This window comes from Microcaecilia unicolor, chromosome 14 (genome assembly GCF_901765095.1).
Source record: "Microcaecilia unicolor chromosome 14, aMicUni1.1, whole genome shotgun sequence".
Taxonomy (NCBI): domain Eukaryota; kingdom Metazoa; phylum Chordata; class Amphibia; order Gymnophiona; family Siphonopidae; genus Microcaecilia; species Microcaecilia unicolor.
This window is the reverse complement of record NC_044044.1, coordinates 36,144,224-36,165,621: the sequence shown is the minus strand read 5'-3', so window position 1 is coordinate 36,165,621 and position 21,398 is coordinate 36,144,224. Positions and strand designations below refer to the sequence as shown.

Sequence of the window (21,398 nt, the reverse complement as noted above, 5' to 3'; positions counted from 1 at the left end):
GGCTCTTACCACAATCTAAGAAACACTTTCCCCTTCTCTGTTGTATCAACTGGGATTAGGAAAGGGATTTTGCTCACATCAGGTGTGGTACATATTTCCGTGTCCCCAGAGGGTTTCTGCTTGGAGATTCCCTGATGACAGAGGTGCTTCCCACAGGGCCTGGATCCTGGTATGGACGTGTAAGTGATGGTTTCCTAGACGCAGCAAAGCAACAGTGTAACGTTTCTCGCCTCTACCTTACTTTGCATTTGTGCATGATAGGGGGGGGGGGGATTTGATATACTGCCTTTTGTGCTTACAATCAAGGTGCTTTACATATCATATACAGGGAAAGGAGGTGGGATTTAATAAGATTAAAGCGGTTTACATATTATCTACAGGCTTGTAAGAGCCAGCTCTGTTATTAACTCTTTGACTGTGTCCAGGGATGGCTCATTTCCATTCATTTTACCATCCCCACTCATTTTGGGAAGTTGGCTCCTATGTAAATTTACTTATTTGGTACCTGGGGCTGTGGAGGGTTAAGTGACTTGCTCAGGGTCACGAGGAGCAGAAGTGGGAATTAAACCCGGCTGACTCAGGCCACTACACTAACCATTAGGCTACTGCTCCGCTCCTTGTGAGCCCTCCGGGGCGGGGGAAATACCTTCATGCAGGGGGAAGTGGGGAGCAGCGGCAACCTTGGGTGGGGGAGGGGGGGACAAGGCTTCCATGAAGGATGCTCCTGACATAGTAACATAGTAGATGATGGCAGAAAAAGACCTGCACGGTCCATCCAGTCTGCCCAACAAGATAACTCATATTTGCTGCTTTTTGTGTATACCCTACTTTGATTTGTACCTGTGCTCTTCAGGGCACAGACCGTATAAGTCTGGCCCGCACTATCCCCGCCTCCCAACCACCAGCCCCACCTCCCAACCACTGGCTCTGGCACAGGCACAGACCATATAAGTCTGCCCAGCACTATCCTCACCTCCCCACCACCAGTCCCGCTTCCCACCACAACCGCCTTTGCCCCCTCCCGATCCTTTTTTTTTTTACATTTGGATTAATGCAGGGGGAGCAGCGGCGACCTCGGGCATCAATAAAGGACGCTCCTGACCAGCGTTTTTGCCCCCTTCGCGATTTTTTTTGGGGGGGTTACATTTAAGTTTTAGCTGGGCAGCCAAAACGAAAGATACAGACCTCTCGTTAGCTTTCCCGTAGTTTTCCTGCGTTAGAGCAAGCGGAAAACTTTAGTGCATCTCATTTCAATATGGTTTCTACACAGTTTGCTCATCTGCATTTAATGCATGCCAGAGTAGGAAAACTGTTCCTTAAAGGCTGGTTAAAGTTTAGTTTAGTGCATCTTGCCCTCAGTGTCTGGATGTAACTTACTACTAGAAAGTCTGAGCTTAATCTAAATAAACAAACAGGGTAGTTTAAAGGTAGCACCAGAGTCTCTGACATTTTGGCTGCTCCAGGGTAACAATGTTTTCTTCCGTTTTCTCTGCATCATTTCTCCAGTCTCTTTGTGGTCTCTGATCTGGCTCTCATATTTAGACATGTATTTTCTTCCCAATTCCTTAAGAAACCACCCAAAGCATTGGGCAGACATTTCAGCCCCTGGCCTGGATGATCTTATTACACCTGCAGGGGTGGAGCTGTTCCCTGAGGAGAGGCAGAGTTTAAGTCCCTCCTTAAACTCTGCAAACAAACCCTTCCTTGTATGGCTGGGGTGTAACCTGGCCAGAGAGCTTTCCGGGATGTGAACATCCTGGAGCACACGGTGTTCCTGAGTGAGGGGTCTGGCCCCATTTCCTGGTCCAGGGCTACAGGACAGGTACAGTGAAATTTAAGGGGGGGGAGGCAAGACCTGAATGTGTGGAATGGGAGGTGCAGATGACAGGGAACATGGCAATCGTAGATTAGGGGGTGTTCAGGGCATTCCCTCTCATCAGTCTGCAGTACCTAGTGAGTGGAGAAGTAGCAGGAAATGTCAGGAGAGGTGTGACTAGTCCTGTCACCCTCCAGAAGAGCAGTGGGGGTCTTTTCTGACCTTGGGTGTCTGTTCCAGACAGGGAGAGGAGCAGGTTATTTCATAGGCAGGGCTTAAGGGCACTGGCGGATCTGCTTTTCTTCTTTAACTATCTGCTGTAAACACAGACTAAAAAGGGGTTTGTTATATTCCACCCAATTTCTGAAGAGCATTTGTCATTTAGGAAATGTGGCGAGAGGTTACTTTTAATACGAGGATTGATGACATTATATGAAGTTCTGCCTTCGGATGGCTTTGTCTGTGTGTTTGTACAAAGAGGGGACAATGGATCCCTGAGGAAGGCTACTGCTCTTGTATACAACTTGCTGACACCTTCCTCAAGTAGCTCAAGGTGAGTCACATTTAGGTATATTGGGAATTTTGCTGTCCCTGGAGGGCCTGAAGCTACATTTATGTCTGAGACTATGGAGGGTTCAGTAATTGGGCCCAAGATAACAAGGAACAGCAGCAGGAATTGAACCCCGACTTCCCCAGGACGCAGCCTGCTGCTCTGACCATGTCACGACTTGTCCTCACCATCTAGGAATGAAGGAAGCAATTATTTCGTTTTCTTACTCCTCTGGGGTAATGCAGCTTCAACCTCCCCTCCTCCTCTCTGTCCCTTTTCAGTTTATCAATCCTTTCTTCTCCAACAGTGACACCAGGACACACAGACAACTCAAGACAGACACTACACACTGTCAAACACAGAACGAGAGACGGCTAGGTTTCATGCACATATGGCTTCACCGTGAGTCTCTTTTCCTCTTCACATCTAGGTACTGGGAACATGGAGCCTGGAAACCAAGCATTCATGGGAGTCCTACTTGACCAGTCAGAGGAAATGTTTTCAGATCCTGACATTAGTACCTTTCCCATCACTGACCATCTCTATGGTTCCTCGGAGAAACTCCTGGAGGACTTGGAAAGTGGAGGAAGCACTGTAAGTCTGGGGTCTTGGAGGACGCAGGGGAGGGGGCTGAAGAAAGGGGTTGGAAGAAGCTCTGATCGTGGATAAGGGGCTGGAAGCCGCTCGCTCTATAGGTCTAGGATAATTGAGAGGGAGCTGGAGGAAATATCACAGATGTGGTGTAACAGGGACAGGGTTGGAAGCAGCTCCATAGGTCTAGGATAATGGGGAAGGGGCTGGAAGAAGCACCCTAGGTCTGGCATCGGAAGCAGACAGGGACGCTCAACTGCCACAGGAACTGGTGGCTCCTTCCAGACTAACAGATTGACGGAGGCATTAGCTTTCGAGGATAATAGTCCATTTCATCACTAAATCAAATTCCTGTGTATTACAGGGTTTGAATGACTGACATTATGATCCTGATTCACTATGAGATCAATTTTCAAAATAGATAACCAGCTAACCCTGGCAGTTAGTAAGTTTAAATGTATGCTAGTTCAAGAGCCTCCCACTTGGACAATAGGGGGGCTAGATGGGAGCGGAGCAGGGACAGGATACACTTGCTATCACACTCCCCACCTCCTGCCTGTCAAGTCAGTGATATAACGGGACTGAGGAGCCCATGTCCCTCCTGCCCACTAAGATAGTGCAATAGTGCCATTAAAAGACATTGTATCCTTCCCCTCACCTGCGGCACAAGGTCTGCGAGAGGCACCAGGCCCACTCCACATTGCTCCTCACACCATCTTTTAAGCAAGTATCCACCTCATGGCCTTCCCCTGTCCGTAACTATTAAAACTCCACCAAATTCACCCCTTGCGTTATCATCCAGACAAGGAGAATGAACTAAACTGATCTGAAAGGACAGCAACTGAGGTCAAAGACTTCTGAGTAACTGTGCAGAGAGGTGGCTTTCCCAGTGCCCCATTTCCAGGGAGATCCCTGCAGAGAGGTGGCTTTCCCAGTGCCCCATTTCCAGGGAGATCCCTGCAGGTTCCCTGGAGTTCAGGACCATGGCAAGAGACCTGACCAGTAGGTGCAAAGAGCAGTGAAGTAGGCACATTGGTGGGACCATTGGAGCCCCCTAGCTAGACAGGCAGACTCTAGCTTCAGCATGTTACGATGAGCCTCAACTGGAAGGAAAATCCTAAGATCCCTCCTAGGTATCCAACATGCGTAAGTGATGCAAGCCTTGGTCTGGCTTTGAATGTGAGTGCAGTACCTTGGGGTGGGGGTGAAGTGTCTGGACATTTTGCTGCAGAGAAAGGCAGTTTCCGAGGCACACTCCCAACACCCTTCCCTTAGGGCAGGGCTCAGGGCTGCAGAGCACAACTAGAAGCACCATCAGCATGAAAACAGCTGCCATTTGAGAGTCCTTGCACCTAGTTCAAGTTCAGACTGTTGCCTGGAAGTCTATTCCTAAATTCTGGGAAACGTTGCTGTATTAGACGGTACTAGCTGGAACTGCAATGGCACCAGGTTTATAGATAAGGGATGACAGCTTCAGCAGTTTTTCTCTGTCTCCATCTGCTGGTAGGGGAGTCTAAACCCTCTAGTCTGGTAAGACTCAAGAAAAGGAAAATTAGCAGGTAAGCTCCGGCGTTGAATTTCTGGGTATATGGAGCATGCCAAATTATAGTCACTTGAGTGAAATATTCAGACTCAACTGGGTATAAAGAACTGATTAAAGCTAGGACTGACTTTGATGCAGTTTAGTGCCAAATATTGATTAAACGCCAACTCCACCTCCAACATGCCCCAAGGTCGCCGGTTTCAGCCCTCAAAATAACTTAGCCAGACAAGGTATATAAAGGTGAATGTAAGTGGTTTTATTCACCTGAGCCCATGACCTGTTACCTCACAGGCCAGGAACCTCAGATACAAAAGTTTCTCTTATTTAGTAACAGTCTCGAGTAGGTCTCTAGGCTAAGCAGTCTGTGGCTGGTGGGACTGTCCCACCCCAAACACAGCCTGTATGTTCTCAGGTCTTCTGAAACTCTGGTCTGGCCCCACCAGACCTCAGCAAGGCTCACAAGTCTTAACAAGCAACAAAGTTGGTTTACCTCAGCCAGGTCACAGCTGTTAACCAGGTTCAGTAAAAGGCACAGACTTGAGTGTCAGTTCTTCCTTCCCTGGGCCTCCTTAACCTTAGCCTGGCCCTGTCTTTTAAACTCCCAGATTTTAACTCCGCCCCTCCTGGCTCGCTTTCTTAAGGTGACCCAGGCTAGTTAGAGAGGGACTTTTCTTAAGGGTGAGGGGCAGTGTCCTATAAACCCCCTTACACTTACATATCTAAAAAAAAGTCTAAGCGAGTTACAAATGACATTCATAACAAAATCAACATGAAAACATTAAATTAAATTTTGGAAGGCCTCGGCATAGCTGTAAAACAGGATTTCCGATTATCACCCTACTCAGCAAAAGCTGATTTACATGCAGTGGCGTCGCGAGGGCAGCTGACACCCGGGGCGGGTCGCCGCTGCGCACCCCCCCCAGGTGCAGCGCGGCCCACCCTCCCCCCTCCAGAGCACAACCCCCCCCCCCCCCCGAGAACATACCTGGAAGGCGGTGAGGGGCGGGCGGGAGAGCCAATCCGCCGAGTGCACGCCGCTGGGGGGTGTCGGCGCCTCGCTGGTTCCCTGCTCTCTCTGCCCCAGAACAGGAAGTAACCTGTTCCGAGGCAGAGAGAACAAGGAACCAGCAAGGCCCCGACACCCCCCAGCGGCGTGCACCCGGGGAGGACCGCCCTACCGCCCCCCCTTCCTACGCCACTGTTTACATGAACAGGCTTTTAACCTTTTAAACAGTCAAAGTAATGCTTTGATGTTTCTCTCATATATACTGTCATCTACCAACATTTGCTTATTTCCGATCTGAGGAAGAAGGGCAACCTTCGAAAGCTAATCAAGAAATGTATTAAGTTATGTCCAATAAAAAAGGTATCATCTTATTTTCTTTTCCATGTTTTATTTTGTTTGATTTCTATTGATAAACTTTTAAAGAAAACTGTGATATTATTTCAACTTGACCTTCGTTTCTCGTTTATATGATCTTGTTACATTTTAGCATTAAAAACAGCTTAGACCTCTCGCTGGTAAGTGGTAAAGACAATAAATTATATCTGACAAATTTTGTCCTGAATGTGCTGCAGTCTGTGATGCCGTATGTTAGAAATCCTCTTCCTGTATGTTAGGCTGACTGGGTAATGGGGCCTTTTCCTTTTTGTTATGGGGTTTGGGTGACTGGATTACAGGTCCTCTTCCTGTGTGTTAGGGGGTTGGGTGACTGGGTTACAGGCCCCGTTCTTATGTGTTAGGGGATTTGGGTGACTGGGTTACAGGCCCCGTTTTTGTGTGTTAGGGGGTTTGGGTGACAGGCCCCATTCCTGTGTGTTAGGAGGTTTGGGTGACTGGATTACAGAGGGTTTGAGTTACGGTTATACTGTGCTTATCTGTGTTTCAGGGTTTGAATGACTGTGAGGAATCAGACGACCTTCTTAAGATGATTATTAACCCAAATGCCGTGTATAGCTCTGGAATCCCAATTGCTTCCCCAGAGAGCGACAGTGGGATTTCCGAGGATCCCCGGTCTGAGAGTCCCCAGCACACCGATGCCAGCCAGGCTCAGCACAAACCAGCGGCTCTGTATGAGGTCATTTATGACATTGGAGACTTGGGTGGGTTGAAGAAGGAGGTGACTGAGAACAACTTCATTTCCATACAGCTAGGTGAGAGCCACAGCCAGCCACGTGCAGACGTGCGAGGGTTAAAACTGTCTGACAGCACAAGACTGAGAATGTGAAATTTCAGCTTTGTCTGGGTCTCATTGAGAAAACTCTTTCCTTGAGCACAGTTTAAGTAAAAAATCAGGACTGATAATCAGGAGACAAATGTTAACTTTTCAAATTCCCTTCTCCGCCTCCCGATTGCATAAATTTGGTTGGCTTACTAGTTTATTCTAAAGATGGGAAAGGGGCAAGCCGATGAGGCCTGTGTAAAAGTTAACCAGGCATTGCTATTCTGCAGTACCCACAGAAATGAGCTTTCTAAGGTTAAGCAGATAAATTATCCAGTGAACTCAAAATGGGTTTGGCTCAGCAGCGAGATTTAACTGGGTTAGTAAACTGGATAATTGATCATTAACCTGATATCTTTCTGCTGAGGATTGGCTGAGGAGCAAAGATGAGACGTGTACCTGGGAGCATTTTTATGAAGTGTGCAGAAGGACCTCCTAGGGTGCCCCACTGCTCTCCTGGAATGTCTGGAGGACCAGTTTGCCAGAAATGCTGGCTTGATTTTCTACATTTGGCACTTACTTGTTTTGGGGTTTTTCAAAAATGGATCAAAACAACAAAAAACATCTAAAGCACAAAACCTTATTCAAAAATAAATATTTTTGAAAACAAAAGATAGATGTTTTTATCTGTTAAAAACGACCTTTTTTGCAAAATCTCCAAAGTTGGATTTAGACGTCAAATCGAAAATGCCCCTCTATGTAAATCTAAGGACCCCTTTTACAAAGGACCTAATTGATCCTACTGCGATGGTAGCGTCGGAGCCCAACAGTACTTCCGAAGTTGGCACGCAGTTTCCCCGGTAGAAAACCATTTTCTCTTTGGTACCACGGGGACATTCCCAGCAGTAATGGTCAGCTTGACCACATTGCTGCAGGGATTAGCACGCGAGTCATTACGGCCTGCTAATGGGGCAGTGAGGCCTCAGGCAGTAAATAGCCGTGTGTTGATGTTAATATTAGTGGACGGCCATTTACTGTCCCATTTCAACTGATTTGATGCTCTAGAACTTTATACCATGGCTTAGTGAAAGGACCCCTAAGTGCTTTGAAAATACGCTTCCACGTGTTATTGTTGGGGATATTTTGGGCCCGGTGTTGGACGTGTCATTTTATTTCAACTTTTTCTTTTCTGTTTTCAGCATATTTTATACCCAGGTTCGATGTGTTATATGCTATTTAGTTTTGTTCTTGTTATTATTTTGGGGGATATTTTGGCTCCCCTTTACAAAGCTTCACCAGTGCCTGTTTGAATGGGCGCCGAGAGTTGAAGTCTCGCAATGCAGCTTGAACTGTCGGCGGCCATTTTGAAACGCCGAGAGCCGGACTCCCACACGATGTAGCAAGGATGCTACCACCACTGCTACGGGCAGGAAAGAGGGGGCTCTTTCTTTCCTGCCCCCACCGAACAGGTACCTCTAGACCACCAGGGAGACAGGCGGAAGGGAAGGGGAGGGGAGGGGAGGTGACAGGGGGGGAGGGATGTTGCTGAGGGTGATTGTGGTACCGTGGGCGGGGCGGTAACTTCTAAGGGGCGGAGCTATGTGGGGAAAGGGGCCGGGTTGATGTGGACCTCCTGGGCAGCTGGGATTTTTTTGGAAGTGTTTCCCTACTGCTCCCCATGCGTTTATTAGCGTTGTTTTCGTGTTGCGCCCTCGACGTCATCACGTGTGATGCGAGGGCGGGGCATGAAGATGTTGTGTGGCTTCACCACCATGAAACCACGAACCGGTGTGTGAGTGACTTCAGTGACGTCAGTGTCCTCAGAACGTTGAGGCTGCGTTTTATTATAGTAGAAGATGTGTCACATTGCATGTTATTTTAGTTTTCCTTTATTAATTTTGGGGGATATTTTGTGCCAAGCATTTGATGTGTTATGTTATTTTAGGCCTTTTGAAATATTGTCAGCATATTTTATACCCAGGTTTGAGGTGTTATATGTTTTTTTTTTTCTTTTATTATTTTCAGCATTGGTTATGTCATGTTGTATGTTATGTTTTGTATTATTGTTTATGGGGTCTTTGCACATCCCTATGTACTTTTTTCCATGTGCTAAAGCCATTTTTACCATAGCCATAAAATGGCCAAAAATGTTTTTTTTTTGTATGAATGGCCATGCACTAATATTGCCATAAAAAAACCCAACCTGCTTGAGCACTTCCTGGCACCCATTCTGTAGGCGGTAAGAGCCGATTCAGTGTTCCTGCACTAAGCACTCAGCACAGGCTCATGTTTGGCCACCTTCTGCCCCCTCAAAAATAACATTTTTAGCAGACGCATATTCAGCAGCTACTGCAGGATGCCTGAGTGCAGCTCATTAAAAGGGCCCCTACAATTATTTGTACATCACTACTGTAACCCTGTGGGTTAAATTTTAAAAGATTACCTGGCTCCTTCTAGATCTGGTGTAGAGATAGTGAGCAGTGCAGTGAAACGGAGTAGTCTGTGTCAGTGGCGTACCAAGGGGGGGGGGTGGTCCGCCCCGGGTGCACGCCGCTGGGGGGTGCCGTGGCACGCGCCTGCTGCGCGAGTTCACTAAACTTCTCTCGTTCGCTGCAGCTCCCTCTGCCCCGGAACAGGTTACTTCCTGTTCTGGGGCAGAGGGAGCTGCAGCGAACGAGCAAAGTTAGTAAACTCGCAGCAGGCGCGCGCTGCGGCACCCCCCCAGCGGCATGCACCCGGGGGGGCTGTTTCGGGGGGGGGGGTCTTCGCTGCATCGGGGGTGGGGTGCCACCCCAGGTGTCCGCCCCCCTAGGAACGCCACTGATCTGTGTGCATGCGCTGAGTGCTCCGCATGCTGATGGAACTCTCAGGAGAGTGACAAACAGCTCAGGCTGGCAGTTGGAAAGAGCTGTATTGGTGAGAACATGTTACTAGGAAAAGACTGGAAGAAAGTTGATGCTGGAGGTCATCACCTGAAAGAAAAGGCGCCCACCTTTCCAGAGAGCCAGAGAGAGAAAACAAAGAGAGCAGCTAAGTGGCTGAAACTATTTTAAAAAGTGCACATAAGAGAAAATAGTAAAGGAAACCTGAATAAGTGAGAGATAACTAAAAGAAGGGAAAAAAAGACTAGAGGAAAACTTACATGTTCAGATCCTTGGGGGTCTCCAGGGGTCTGAGAGACAGGAGAAAAGAAAGTTTAAAGAATCTAGTGTTTTGTAAAATTGAATGTGCTTAAATGATTTATGTACCTAATATTTATACTTATCTGAAAATGCTCCCAATGTTTCTAAACTGATTTGTGTTGCAAACCTGTAATTGAAATACATATGTTAAATTTGCAAGTTGGTAAAATGTCATTAACATTTAAATATAATTCAAATAAAAAATTATTTTTATTGTTAAACTCCCTGGTTGGTGTTGAGTCATTTTGGGGAAACACTGTGACATATTTGGTACCATCATTGTAATACCTTACTCTGCCACCAGGGGGTTTACACTACAATAGTAGATACTTTTCTGAACCAGCTAAATTGCTTATTTCTGTGCATGAAATATTGGTGAAAAGTCTTCAGTGTATGTTACCCTGTCTTTTATGGGGAGGCGGTGAGTAAGTCAGGCAGCATCACTTCTCTCTCTTTTGCTCTCTAGAGGACTGGAATTCATCAGTGCTGATTCCCGAGGCTTGTATTGTGAATGAACTGCCACCCCTCCCGCTGTCTGCCTCGTCATTGTTGTCGCTGAAATCCAGCTCAGAGCAGGTGGCAGCAGCTGCTGCAGAGCTGAAAGCTGTGGCAGCTCTGGTACAGTCTCTCTAGACTGCCCCTTCCCCTGACCCAAAGTCTGGCCACTCTGCTAAAGTCTACCTCCACTGTCTCTTATGCCCCAACTCTGGAAAGGTCTCCCTTCAGTTCTTTTCTCAACACTTCCTCCCAGGCTCTGGTGGAGTCTATGCTTTTCCTTCCTGAGGCGGGGCTGGTGGTTGGGAGGTGGGGATAGTGCTTGGCAGACTTATACGGTCTGTGCCAGAGCTGGTGGTGGGAGGCAGGGATAGTGCTGGGCAGACTTATACGGTCTGTGCCAGAGCCGGTGGTTGGGAGGCGGGGATAGTGCTGGGCAGACTTATACGGTCTGTGCCAGAGCTGGTGGTGGGAGGCGGGGATAGTGCTGGGCAGACTTATACGGTCTGTGCCAGAGCTGGTGGTGGGAGGCGGGGATAGTGCTGGGCAGACTTATATGGTCTGTGCCAGAACCGGTGGTTGGGAGGTGAGGATAGTGCTGGGCAGACTTATACGGTCTGTGCCAGAGTTGGTGGTTGGGAGGCAGGGCTGGTGGTTGGGAGGCGGGGATAGTGCTGGGCAGACTTATATGGTCTGTGCCAGAACCGGTGGTTGGGAGGTGAGGATAGTGCTGGGCAGACTTATATGGTCTGTGCCAGAGTCGGTGGTTGGGAGGCAGGGCTGGTGGTTGGGAGGCGGGGATAGTGCTGGGCAGACTTATACGGTCTGTGCCCTGAAGAGCACAGGTACAAATCAAAGTAGGGTATACACAAAAAGCAGCAAATATGAGTTATCTTGTTGGGCAGACTGGATGGACCATGCAGGTCTTTTTCTGCCGTCATCTACTATGTTATCACGTTACTACATTCCTGGGCTGAGCTGGTATTCTGATCACTTCTCTCATTCTACAGTACCCAGAATTACTCCTGACAGAGGAAGAGAAACGGCTCTTATCCCAGGAGGGAGTGTCCTTACCCAGTAATCTGCCTCTAACCAAGGTAACCTGGAGCCTTCTTTTCTACTGGTAGCAGATTGGGCGATACAGATGCTCTTCTGCCACTCTTGCTTAATGTGAATATGCATCAACGCAGCCATTTTGCACTGCAGAGCACTTGTGCTGTGCACGGACATGCAGAGTGTTGTCTTCCACTCTTTGTAATGTGCTTTCTACACTCATCTGGGGGTACAGCAGGAGATCACTGCTGCCTACTCAGAAGCACTTTGGCACCTGAAGATTTTGGGCAGTCTAGCAATGAGACTCTTCCTTGCAATTCTTAGTCAAATAGCAACCTAGTATTAACACAGGGAGGGGAGCTGCTCTCTTATCTGGTAAAAGATAACCGCACCCCAGTTTTCCAAACAATAGTGTTTGGCACTTGAGTGGATTGATGGGGACAGAGCATTCTGATTTCAATGTGTTTAGGTGAGGTGGGGTGGGGTGGGGAGGAGGTTATGATTATTGTGTAATGATTTATTTGTATGATTTTAATTTAATTTTTAAATGTAGTTTTATGTTGTAAATCATTTCAATCTGGTTTAATATGAATTCTTCCCAAAACTAACTAATTACAAAAAACATGAGAATTAATCCTGTTAAATCCCCAAGCGACGGAGATAACTCATTGAAATATGGACTCCTGGTAGAAAGACAGTGGTCAGTGTTGAGCCACCAGCCGACAGGCAGAAATGCTGAGACACCGATGCTGTCAGTGATGTAGATTCTCTTTTAAAGGCAGAAGAGCGGATTCTGAAGAAAGTTCGTAGGAAGATAAGAAACAAACGTTCTGCTCAAGACAGTCGCCGAAGAAAAAAAGAATATATTGATGGACTGGAGAACAGGTGAATTCAGGGGGAGAGATGGGCATTGCACGTACACACATATCACACCCTACGTGTGTATCACTTTTCCTATATATTCACACCTTTACAAACTATACCTGCTTCCCATACTCAGACACACATATGTACCTATGTGTGTACCTCCTTTCCACATATATATATATATATACACACTCACACACACATTGTAACCAGGTACCTCTACATGCAGCCAAGGATAGAACAATCTCCTCCAGCCACGGGCTCCTCGTACAGTCCAGAAATAAATGTCCACCAGCAACTTAAGGCTTTATTTCATGCAGGTTTCTAGTAGATCATTCACTTTCAATCTTAAGCACATGTAAGCCACCTGAAAGTGTGTGGCAAATAGTCCCCTTTAAGCAGTAGGCTATCAGCACAGACCAGGATTCAAAACAGGCTCACAGTCAGTTTCAGTCTGGGCTCTTTATCCAGTGCACAACAAACAGTAGTTAAATTCCCAAGACAATCAGTTCAATCACAAAGCAGCCTTTACTTTCAGGAGGTTTCAATACTTTAGGGACTTCCTCACACCCAAGAGATTTCAGCCTGCTTCAGTACTTTAGGGACCTCTCTTGCCCAAGGATTTTCAGCCTGCAACTGCTTCTCTCCTCCTGAACTGAACTCCCCTGGGACTCCTTCCCACCTGCCTAATCAATCCCTGGCTTCTGCTCTCACAACCAATAATTCTCCTTCCACTAGCTTCCCCTACACCCATACCAGCTGAGTTAAGCATTAGACTAATGAGGAGCTCCTGCACATAGGGTTTCCTACCTCTCTTTCCCCCTAGTGGCCGCCACTCTACACATCCTGCCAGCTTACACCCATGTCTTCCCCTATTGCAGCTAGGAGTCCAGTCCGGGTTCTTCATCTCACCCCCTGGCTCCTTGCCTGCAATGCCTTCTGGGACTTGTATTTCAGACTGAAACTGCCTTAACCCAACTATCCTGGAGGTGACTTTATCACAGCATACATATATATATATATATATATATATATATATATACACACACACACTTATACAAATTATACACACACACATATCAGCTGGGCTGCACATTACAGCTCCCAGAAGACTATGTTACTCTAGCCTGTTCTGCGCTGCCTATCCTCACCCCTTCCCCAAGACCCTCACCAACACCCACGGGACAGCCATTCTTTGGACAGAACTTCAAACATTCTAGGGAAGACTATTTTACACTCTACAAAGCTAGTTTACTGAATAACTCTGTCAGAGTTTGACCACTTTCAATAAAATCTGAATATACCATCCTGACTAAATTTGCAATACTCATGCCGGCCAGCTCATCTACACAATGTCATGTCACTGTCTGGTTCTTTGACTGTTGCAAACCGATCGGGCCTTCTACTTCCTGACTGGCAATCCGTTGAGCCCACTTCTCAAGATTTCTTCAAAACATATTCTATGCTTATTCTTTTCCACCTCTTTTCTGACAATTCCGAGAACCATAACTTTTCCCCAGATACAAATTTTTACTTTAAAACCATTTGGTGAATATACGTAAGGCAGAACAAAACACACACACTTCAAGTACGTCATGGAAATGCATAATGCCAGACACATCGTAAACAGCCACAAGTTTTTAATAAGACTGAAAACCACGGTAACTGTTGATGATTCAAGCAAAGTGGCATCTGCACGTATCAGGAGATAATCGCTAGGTGGTTGTTATTTAGGTGAGGTGGCCAACCTGAGTGTAGGCGTATTGCAAATTTATGCAGGATGATATATGCCAAATGTTAGTGAAATTGGTCAAGTTTTGGCAGAATTATGTACAGTTTGTTTTTAAACACTGTGTGTGTGTATTATATATATACTAGTGAAAAAGGCCCGTTTCTGTATGAAAGGAAACGGACGCTAGGAAGGTTTTCCTCCCCCCTCTCTCCTTGTGTCCCCTCCAAGTCCCATGGCCCCCTTTCCTCCCCTCCGATTTCCATGGCTTCCTCCCTCCCTCTGTCACTGTCCTTCACTCTGTCCTCCCTCTGAGTTCCAGTCCCCACTCCCTCCCTCCCCCCCACCCCCCCAACGTGCACGTCGCCCCCCCCTCCAAAATCACCAACCCCCCTCTTCCCCTCTCTTACCGGGGTCCCGGCGGCAGCATTGAAGAGCGAGCAGGCTCAGCGAGTCTGCTGCCTTCCCTTCTGTTCGCTCTGAGCTGTGACTCTGGTCCCGCCCTCATTTCCCGTTTCCGCAAGGGCGGGACCAGAGTCACAGCTCAGAGTGAACAGAAGGGAAGGCAGCAGACTCGCTGAGCCTGCTCGCTCTTCAATGCTTCCAGGCCAGTGATGTCAGTGTTATCTACTGCATGAAGCAGACCACCTCTGGCGGAAGCCACGGTCCCAGGCAGCTTCAGAACGTTGCAGGTGAGAATTATTACATAGGATACACACACACAGTATCTTCTCCCTACCTGTATATTATATGTATATTTTTTGTTGTTCTTTGTACTTATCCTATTCAGTACTATAGGGTTTATAACATCATCATTCTGATGTCATTGAAGAGCAGTATACTAAATAAAATTACCCTACACACAATGTGGATAATACATGCTATAATATGCCTATATATAGACAGAACATCAAGTCTAAGTAATGGATATAGACAGATGACATTGCCTTGCTTTCAGTCTGTCTGTTTCTGTTTCCTAACAGGGTGGCCGCCTGCTCTGTGCAGAATCAGGAGCTGCAGAAGAAGGTTCTAGAGCTGGAGAAGCACAATGTGTGAGCACCTTATTACACTAACCAGCAGGCCAGTCTGTAACAGAGCTGCTGCAGCTGACATATGCTCAGTCTTGGTCTTACTTACTTCAGCTAGAGGTTTATTCCTGTTTCTTTTGTCAACAGGACCTTGATAACCCAGCTCCACAGACTGCAAACGCTGATCAAACAGACTTCCACCAAAGCAGCTCAGACCAGCACCTGCATCCTGGTATTTTTTTTATTTTTTTTCCAGCACTGTATATACTGCAAGAGATCCCGAGGTGACTATCCAGCTTATTTTCGAAGGAGAAGGGCGCCCATCTTTCGACACAAATCGGGAGATGGGCGCCCTTCTTGCAAGGCCGCCCAAATCGGCATAATGGAAAGCCGATTTTTTGACGCCCTCAATTGCTTTCCATCGCGGGGATGACCTAAGTTCACGGGGGGGGGGGGGGGGGGTGTCAGCAGGGTAGCGAAGGCAGGACTGGGGCATGATTAGGAGATGGGCGTCCTCGGCCGATAATGGAAAAAAGAAGGGCATCCCTGACGAGCACTTGGCTGACTTTACTTGTTCCATTTTTTTTTCATGACCAAGCCGTGAAAAGATGCCCGAACTGAGCAGATGACCACTGGAGGGAATTGGGGATGACCTCCCCTTACTCCCCCAGTGGTCACTAACCCCCTCCCACCACAAAAAAAACAGGTTAAAAATACTTTTTTGCCAGCCTCTATGCCAGCTTCAAATGCCATACTCAGGTCCATTGCAGCAGTTGTAGTGTGTGCAGTGTACTTCAGGCAGGCAGACCGGGGGGGGGGGGGGTTGGGGGGGGCTCAGCACCCAAGGTAAGGGAGCTATGCACCTGGGAGCAATTTCTGAAGTCCACTGCAGTGCCCCCTAGGGTGCCCAGTTGGTGTCCTGGCATGTGAGGGGGACCAGTGCACTACAAATGCTGGCTTCTCCCATGACCATTTTTGAGATGGACGTCCTTAGTTTCCATTATCGGCGAAAAGTAAGGTCGGCCATCTCTAAGGTCGACCCAAGTGTTGAGATTTGGCCGTCCCCGACCGTATTATCGAAACGAAAGATGGGCGCCCATCTTGTTTCGATAATACGGTCAGGGATGCCCCTTTACGGGGCCATCCTTAGAGATGGGCGCCCCCGTTCAATTATGCCCCTCCACGGGCCTTATAATTTCTGTTACAGGTACTTTGCACTATCCCTAATGGGCTCAGAATCTCACATATATGTACCTGGGGCGACAGAGAATTAAGTGACTTTCCGAGGGTCACCTGGAGCTGCAAAGAATTGAACCCAGGTCCGCAACCCACTACAGTAACCATTAGACCACTCCTCCACTTCATGCCCCAGCATGCACCTGCAGCACCCCACCACATCAACGCCCCTAGTCCATGCTTCTAGCCCCCCACCCTGTACATTGTCGCATCCAAACTTGCAAATGCTCCCAAGCCCCACCTGCAGTGTCAACCCTTCCAAGTTCCCACTGCACACTTACAATGCCTCCCTTCTTGCCACGTTTCTGCAGAGCCTCACGCCAGATATGGTTCTCAAAGCATGCCTGCAGCATCCCTTCCTGCCTCCGGACTGTGCTGGGATTGAAGTGGATTTAATGGTTTCATGTCACTAACATGCAAATGGTGTAATCTGTGGGCTGAAAGTCTCTTTGCTGTGACTTCCACAGTGGAAGGAATTTCTGATCACAAATCTCTGCTCTTTCACTGCATTCTTTTACGTCTTAATAAATTCACAGTCGAGGGTTTGGGATTTTTATTTTGGCAGATTTTGGTCTTCTCTCTGGCCCTTCTGGTCTTCCCAAGCTACAGCCCCTTCCGATGGCGATCTTCAGTTAATGAGGATGGATACAAACCCATCCGAGGTAATGGAACCTGAAAGCTAAGCATCTGAGGGAGAGAGGGAGGAGAGGAGATTGTGGGATGAAATTAACAAAGTCAGAAGAATGAAGGGGCAGCAGAGAGAGAGAGAGAGGGAAAACTACATCTCTGGAGCATCCTGTCTTAAAATTGTGCTGCTCCTCTCTGTGTCCTATCCCTTAAAGCCCTCCTCTCTTTCTCTCCCTTCCTCAGCAATATCTAGACATATCCTGCACGAAGGAGACTTCTCAGATGTAGGAGAAACCGTACCTGGAGAGGGTTCATCTCCCTCTCAGCAGGATCCAGAACAGAGCTGGAAAGGTCCTGATGCTCAGAAGCCTGCAGACTCCAAGGAGCGAGACCCAAGCCATGCTGGACTGCTTCTGGCACCTTTACCGGGGGAGAAGAGCCATAACGGATCTTTTACCAAACCATTGGGACCAAAGAATCAGACAGGAGAGATTCAAGTAGATTCCCAGGCCAAAGAAAATCCAATGGACCTAGCATGGCTCGCAAGAAATAATCTAAACCCCGATTTTGGAAAACCGGTACATGCTGACGAGATGTGACAGCCAGCGTGACACTGCCCAGCATTCACTCGGAAGTCAGACTCTGAGAACGCAGAACAATAGTGGATCGGTTCCAGATGGACCGACGTTCCCCCACCCCCAGTCACCGGTACAGTTGGGAGTGCTATTCACTGATCTCAATCCGAAAACACGGAAGGGGAGAGAAGCAGCTGAACTCTCTGCTCTTAGCCAAGGACCTGATGTAACTGGTACCCTCAGTGCTTCTTCTTAGACTCCCTTCCTCTCTCTCACATTCTGCAGACACTGCCTGAGAAACTGACATGAATCAATGTAGGTCTTTGGTGACAACTTTTACAGCTTAAGAATAATTCCTGATAGTTCAGGTGAGCTGCTGCGCTTGGTGCCCAGACACCATAAAAGGTCGTCCGGGCTCCGCCCCAGGGTTTTTAAACCCCTTTCCTCTCTCCTCCCTTACCAGCGGGGTGCCCACAAGCGGCGGGAACCTGCGTACCTCGCCTTGCCTGCACCCCGCTGGTAACCCCGCGCATGCCCCCTCGGTGCACGGCGCCATGTTATCTGCGGCTCCATGCACCTATGAGGCACTACGCCTATCGTGAATGTGAAAAGAAGGGGAAAGTTTGCACGTCATATAGAGCACCCATCACAGTATTACTGCCAGTGTCATATAGCAACATAACATGTATTGTACTGTTTGGGGATCTTGCCAGATACTTGTGACCTGGGTTGGCCACTGTTGGGCTTGATGGACCTTCGGTCTCTCCCAGTATGGCAATGCTTATGTACCCCTGACAGTGCTACTCCCAGTAAAAACATACAGGGAGTCTCATGTCACATGTCTGCTGATGATATTCAGTTTTTGTTTCTTATTACTGTTGATGTTGAGAAGTTAACGGAAGCATTGGGTACATACATGAATACTATTTCAGATTAGATGCAAGATCGTTACATTTTTTAAATCTTATGTATGTTGAAAAGATTTGGTTCCTCTTTTGACCACAATGGTGAGATATAGGAGGTGCAGATTTGCAGGTAAACTCTTTTATTCATGATTTGGGTGTGATGTTAGATCATGATTTAAGTATGCAAAACACAGATAGATCAATGTGATATTGAATAATTTTTTTCAGTTACACATATTAAGTTAAAAGGAATGACACCAGCAAACAATTTCCTTACTGTTTTGCGAAGCTTGGTACTTTTACGATTAGATTATTGTAACTCTCTTTATTTGGGTTTAAACTTAACTAAGATACAGGCTGTACAAATTGTACAGAATGCAGTGACTTGTGTTGCTCATGTGAGTGAAAAGATTTGACCATGTTTCTCCTATGTTGAAATATTTACATTGGTGGCCGGTAAACTTTTGTGTTCAGTACAAGCGTTGACTGTGATCCATCAACGTCTATATGATCGAATTCTGCAATAGTTTGTGAACTCTATGAATATTTATGAAGAAGATTTATGTTCCATATCGATGAAACAGTTAAATGCGCCTGTTTGCCATTTGGCAGAAACATGGAATCTTACTTTTTCAGTAGCTGGGGGGGAATTTGTGGAACCATCTTCCAGGTTACTTAAGACTTTATTCTGATTATTGAAAACTTTTTATTTTATAAAAGCTTTTACTGATGGATAAAAGAATAGGTTTGTTTCTTTGACAGTTTTTCCCTTATGTTTTTAATGATTAGGATTTATGATTTATGTGATTGTTTTTGTCTATTAAGTATTTTTGATATTGTGAATGTTTTATATTGATTTTAGAGAAGGATATACATCCCTGAAATAAATGTCAGAGTACCCTGCAGCCCCCCCATTACCTCTCCGCTCTCATCTCTCCCTACATTTCTCCCCGTGAACTCTGCTCACTGGACAAGTCTCTCTTGTCGTCCTCCTTCTCCTCCACTGCTAACTCCAGACTTCGTTCCTTTTCTCTCGTGGCACCTTATGCCTGGAATCAACTTCCTGAGCCGGTACATCAAGCTCCATCTCTACCTGTTTTCAAATCCATGCTGAAAACCCACCTTTTCACTGCTGCTTTTGGCTCCTAACCACAATTGCCCTCCCCTTGTCCCTTCCTCCCTTCTCACCCATTACTTCCCTCATTCGTAACTGTCTTGTCTGTCTGTATTATTTAGATTGTAAGCTCTTTTGAGCAGGGACTCTCTCTTTGTATCAGGTGTTCAGCGCTGCGTGCGTCTGGTAGTGCTATACAAATGCTAATAATAATAATAGCACCCATCACAGTACCATTTCAGGCACATATACACGCTGCCTTTAACAGAAGAGGAAAAGCAAAGGTAGCAGCGATGTGCTTTCCCCCTCCCCCCAACAGAACAGAAAATGGACCAGCAGCAGCGGCGACCTTCCCTCACACACTAGCAGCAGACGCCATGTCGTACAACAATAGATGTGCTGCTACCTGATCTTTCTGAGACAGACAGTGGGGCCCTTTTACTAAACCACGTAAGGCTCAACGTGCGTCAAAATGGAGTAACCGCACAGCTATCGTGTGGCTCTGTAATTTCATTTTTGGTGCACAACCGATACGTGCAGCTGAAACATAATCATTCTTTTCGGAAGCGTGTATCGGATGCACACCAAGTGGAATTTGAGTCGCGTAGTAATTAACGTCCAGTTACCGCGCCAGACTTTACCGCTAGGTCAACGGCTGGTGGTAAGGTCACAGACCCAAAATGAACACACGGCAATTTTGATTTTGACGCACATCCATTTTTGGCAAAAAATTTTTATGTTTAAACAGTTTTTATTAGCATTTAGCATATTAATCACACAGTACATTCCGCTGGACTAAATCATCAGCGAATTATGCTATATAAGCCAATACAATTCTGAACAATAATTCCAAACTTTTAGTTTCCCCCCCCCCTTTCCACTCAACTTCCCCCTCCTACCCCACCTCCCAATCCTTTGTTATTCACACATCCGAATAAGCAATACACTCAGTACCCATTTAGTACCTCCTATACCCCCTTACCCCCTCTGGGCTTGGACTCTGATAGCCCAGGGGTACCTCCCTCCCCTTCCCTACGTGCAATCCTTTACTGGGGTGGCAAAAATTTTTTTTAAAAGGGCTTTTTTACAGGTGCGCTGAAAAATGGATTGGCACGCACTCAAAACCTGCGCCTACACTCCCGCAAGCCATTTTTCAGTGCACCTTAGTAAAAGGATCCCTTATTCCCAAAATTACAATTTCAGCTGCTTCCACTTATTGTGTACTCTAATGTGGAGTGATTTTAGGGAGGGAAAGGGAACTGGGACTTCTGAGGTTTTTTTTGCAACTACATTCAAAGCGGTTTACATATATTCAGGTACTTATTTTGTACCGGGGGCAATGGAAGGTTAAGTGACTTGCCCAGAGTCACAAGGAGCTGCAGTGGGAATCAAACTTAGTTCCCCAGGATCAAAGTCCACTGCACTAACCACTAGGCTACTCCTCCACTAGCAACATTCCACGTAGAAGCCTGCCCTTGCAGATCAGCAATGTGGCCGCGCAGGCTTCTGTTTCTGTGAGTCTGACATCCTGAAACAGAAGCCTGCGCGGCCGAGTTGCTGACCTGCAAGGGCAGGCTTCTACGTGGAATGTTGCTAGTGGAATAGCAACATTCCATGTAGAATATACAGATAGGGAAAGGGAATGGGACTTGATATCCTGCCTTTCTGAGGTTTTTGCAACTACATTCAAAGCGGTTTACATATATTCAGGTACAATGAGCTCTGCAGAGATTCACAGATTTGTATCTATTTAATAACATTTTTAATTTTTATTCTTACATCCTGAGAAATGACCCTTAGAAGGGAGCCAGGATGAATGACAGAATAAGAGAGGGGGGCTTCATCACATTCTCTTGGCTTGATCAGTTACCAGCACACAGGGCTTGTGCCACTGTCTTGCCCCCCCCCCCCCCCTAGATTAATTG

The 21,398-nt window shown here is 46.9% G+C and overlaps 1 protein-coding gene across 4 annotated transcripts; it reads left to right on the top strand.

Moving 5' to 3' along the window:
* The first annotated feature begins 81 nt into the window (after window positions 1-81).
* On the top strand, window positions 82-18,191 carry CREB3L4 (cAMP responsive element binding protein 3 like 4). Of its 4 annotated transcripts, XM_030188412.1 has the most exons (11): window positions 1,721-1,822; window positions 2,202-2,369; window positions 2,797-2,960; window positions 6,390-6,654; window positions 10,311-10,462; window positions 11,350-11,436; window positions 12,171-12,277; window positions 14,972-15,040; window positions 15,164-15,248; window positions 16,818-16,914; window positions 17,123-18,191. In XM_030188412.1, the coding sequence occupies exons 3-11, from the start codon at window positions 2,808-2,810 to the stop codon at window positions 17,476-17,478; spliced, it is 1,371 nt and encodes a 456-aa protein (XP_030044272.1). In that variant the 5' UTR covers window positions 1,721-1,822; window positions 2,202-2,369; window positions 2,797-2,807; the 3' UTR covers window positions 17,479-18,191. The 4 variants fall into 4 exon arrangements, with proteins under 4 accessions (XP_030044274.1, XP_030044272.1, XP_030044273.1 ...); XM_030188414.1 differs by lacking the exons at window positions 1,721-1,822; window positions 2,202-2,369 and adding an exon at window positions 82-179; XM_030188413.1 differs by lacking the exon at window positions 2,202-2,369.
* The last annotated feature ends 3,207 nt before the right edge of the window (window positions 18,192-21,398 follow it).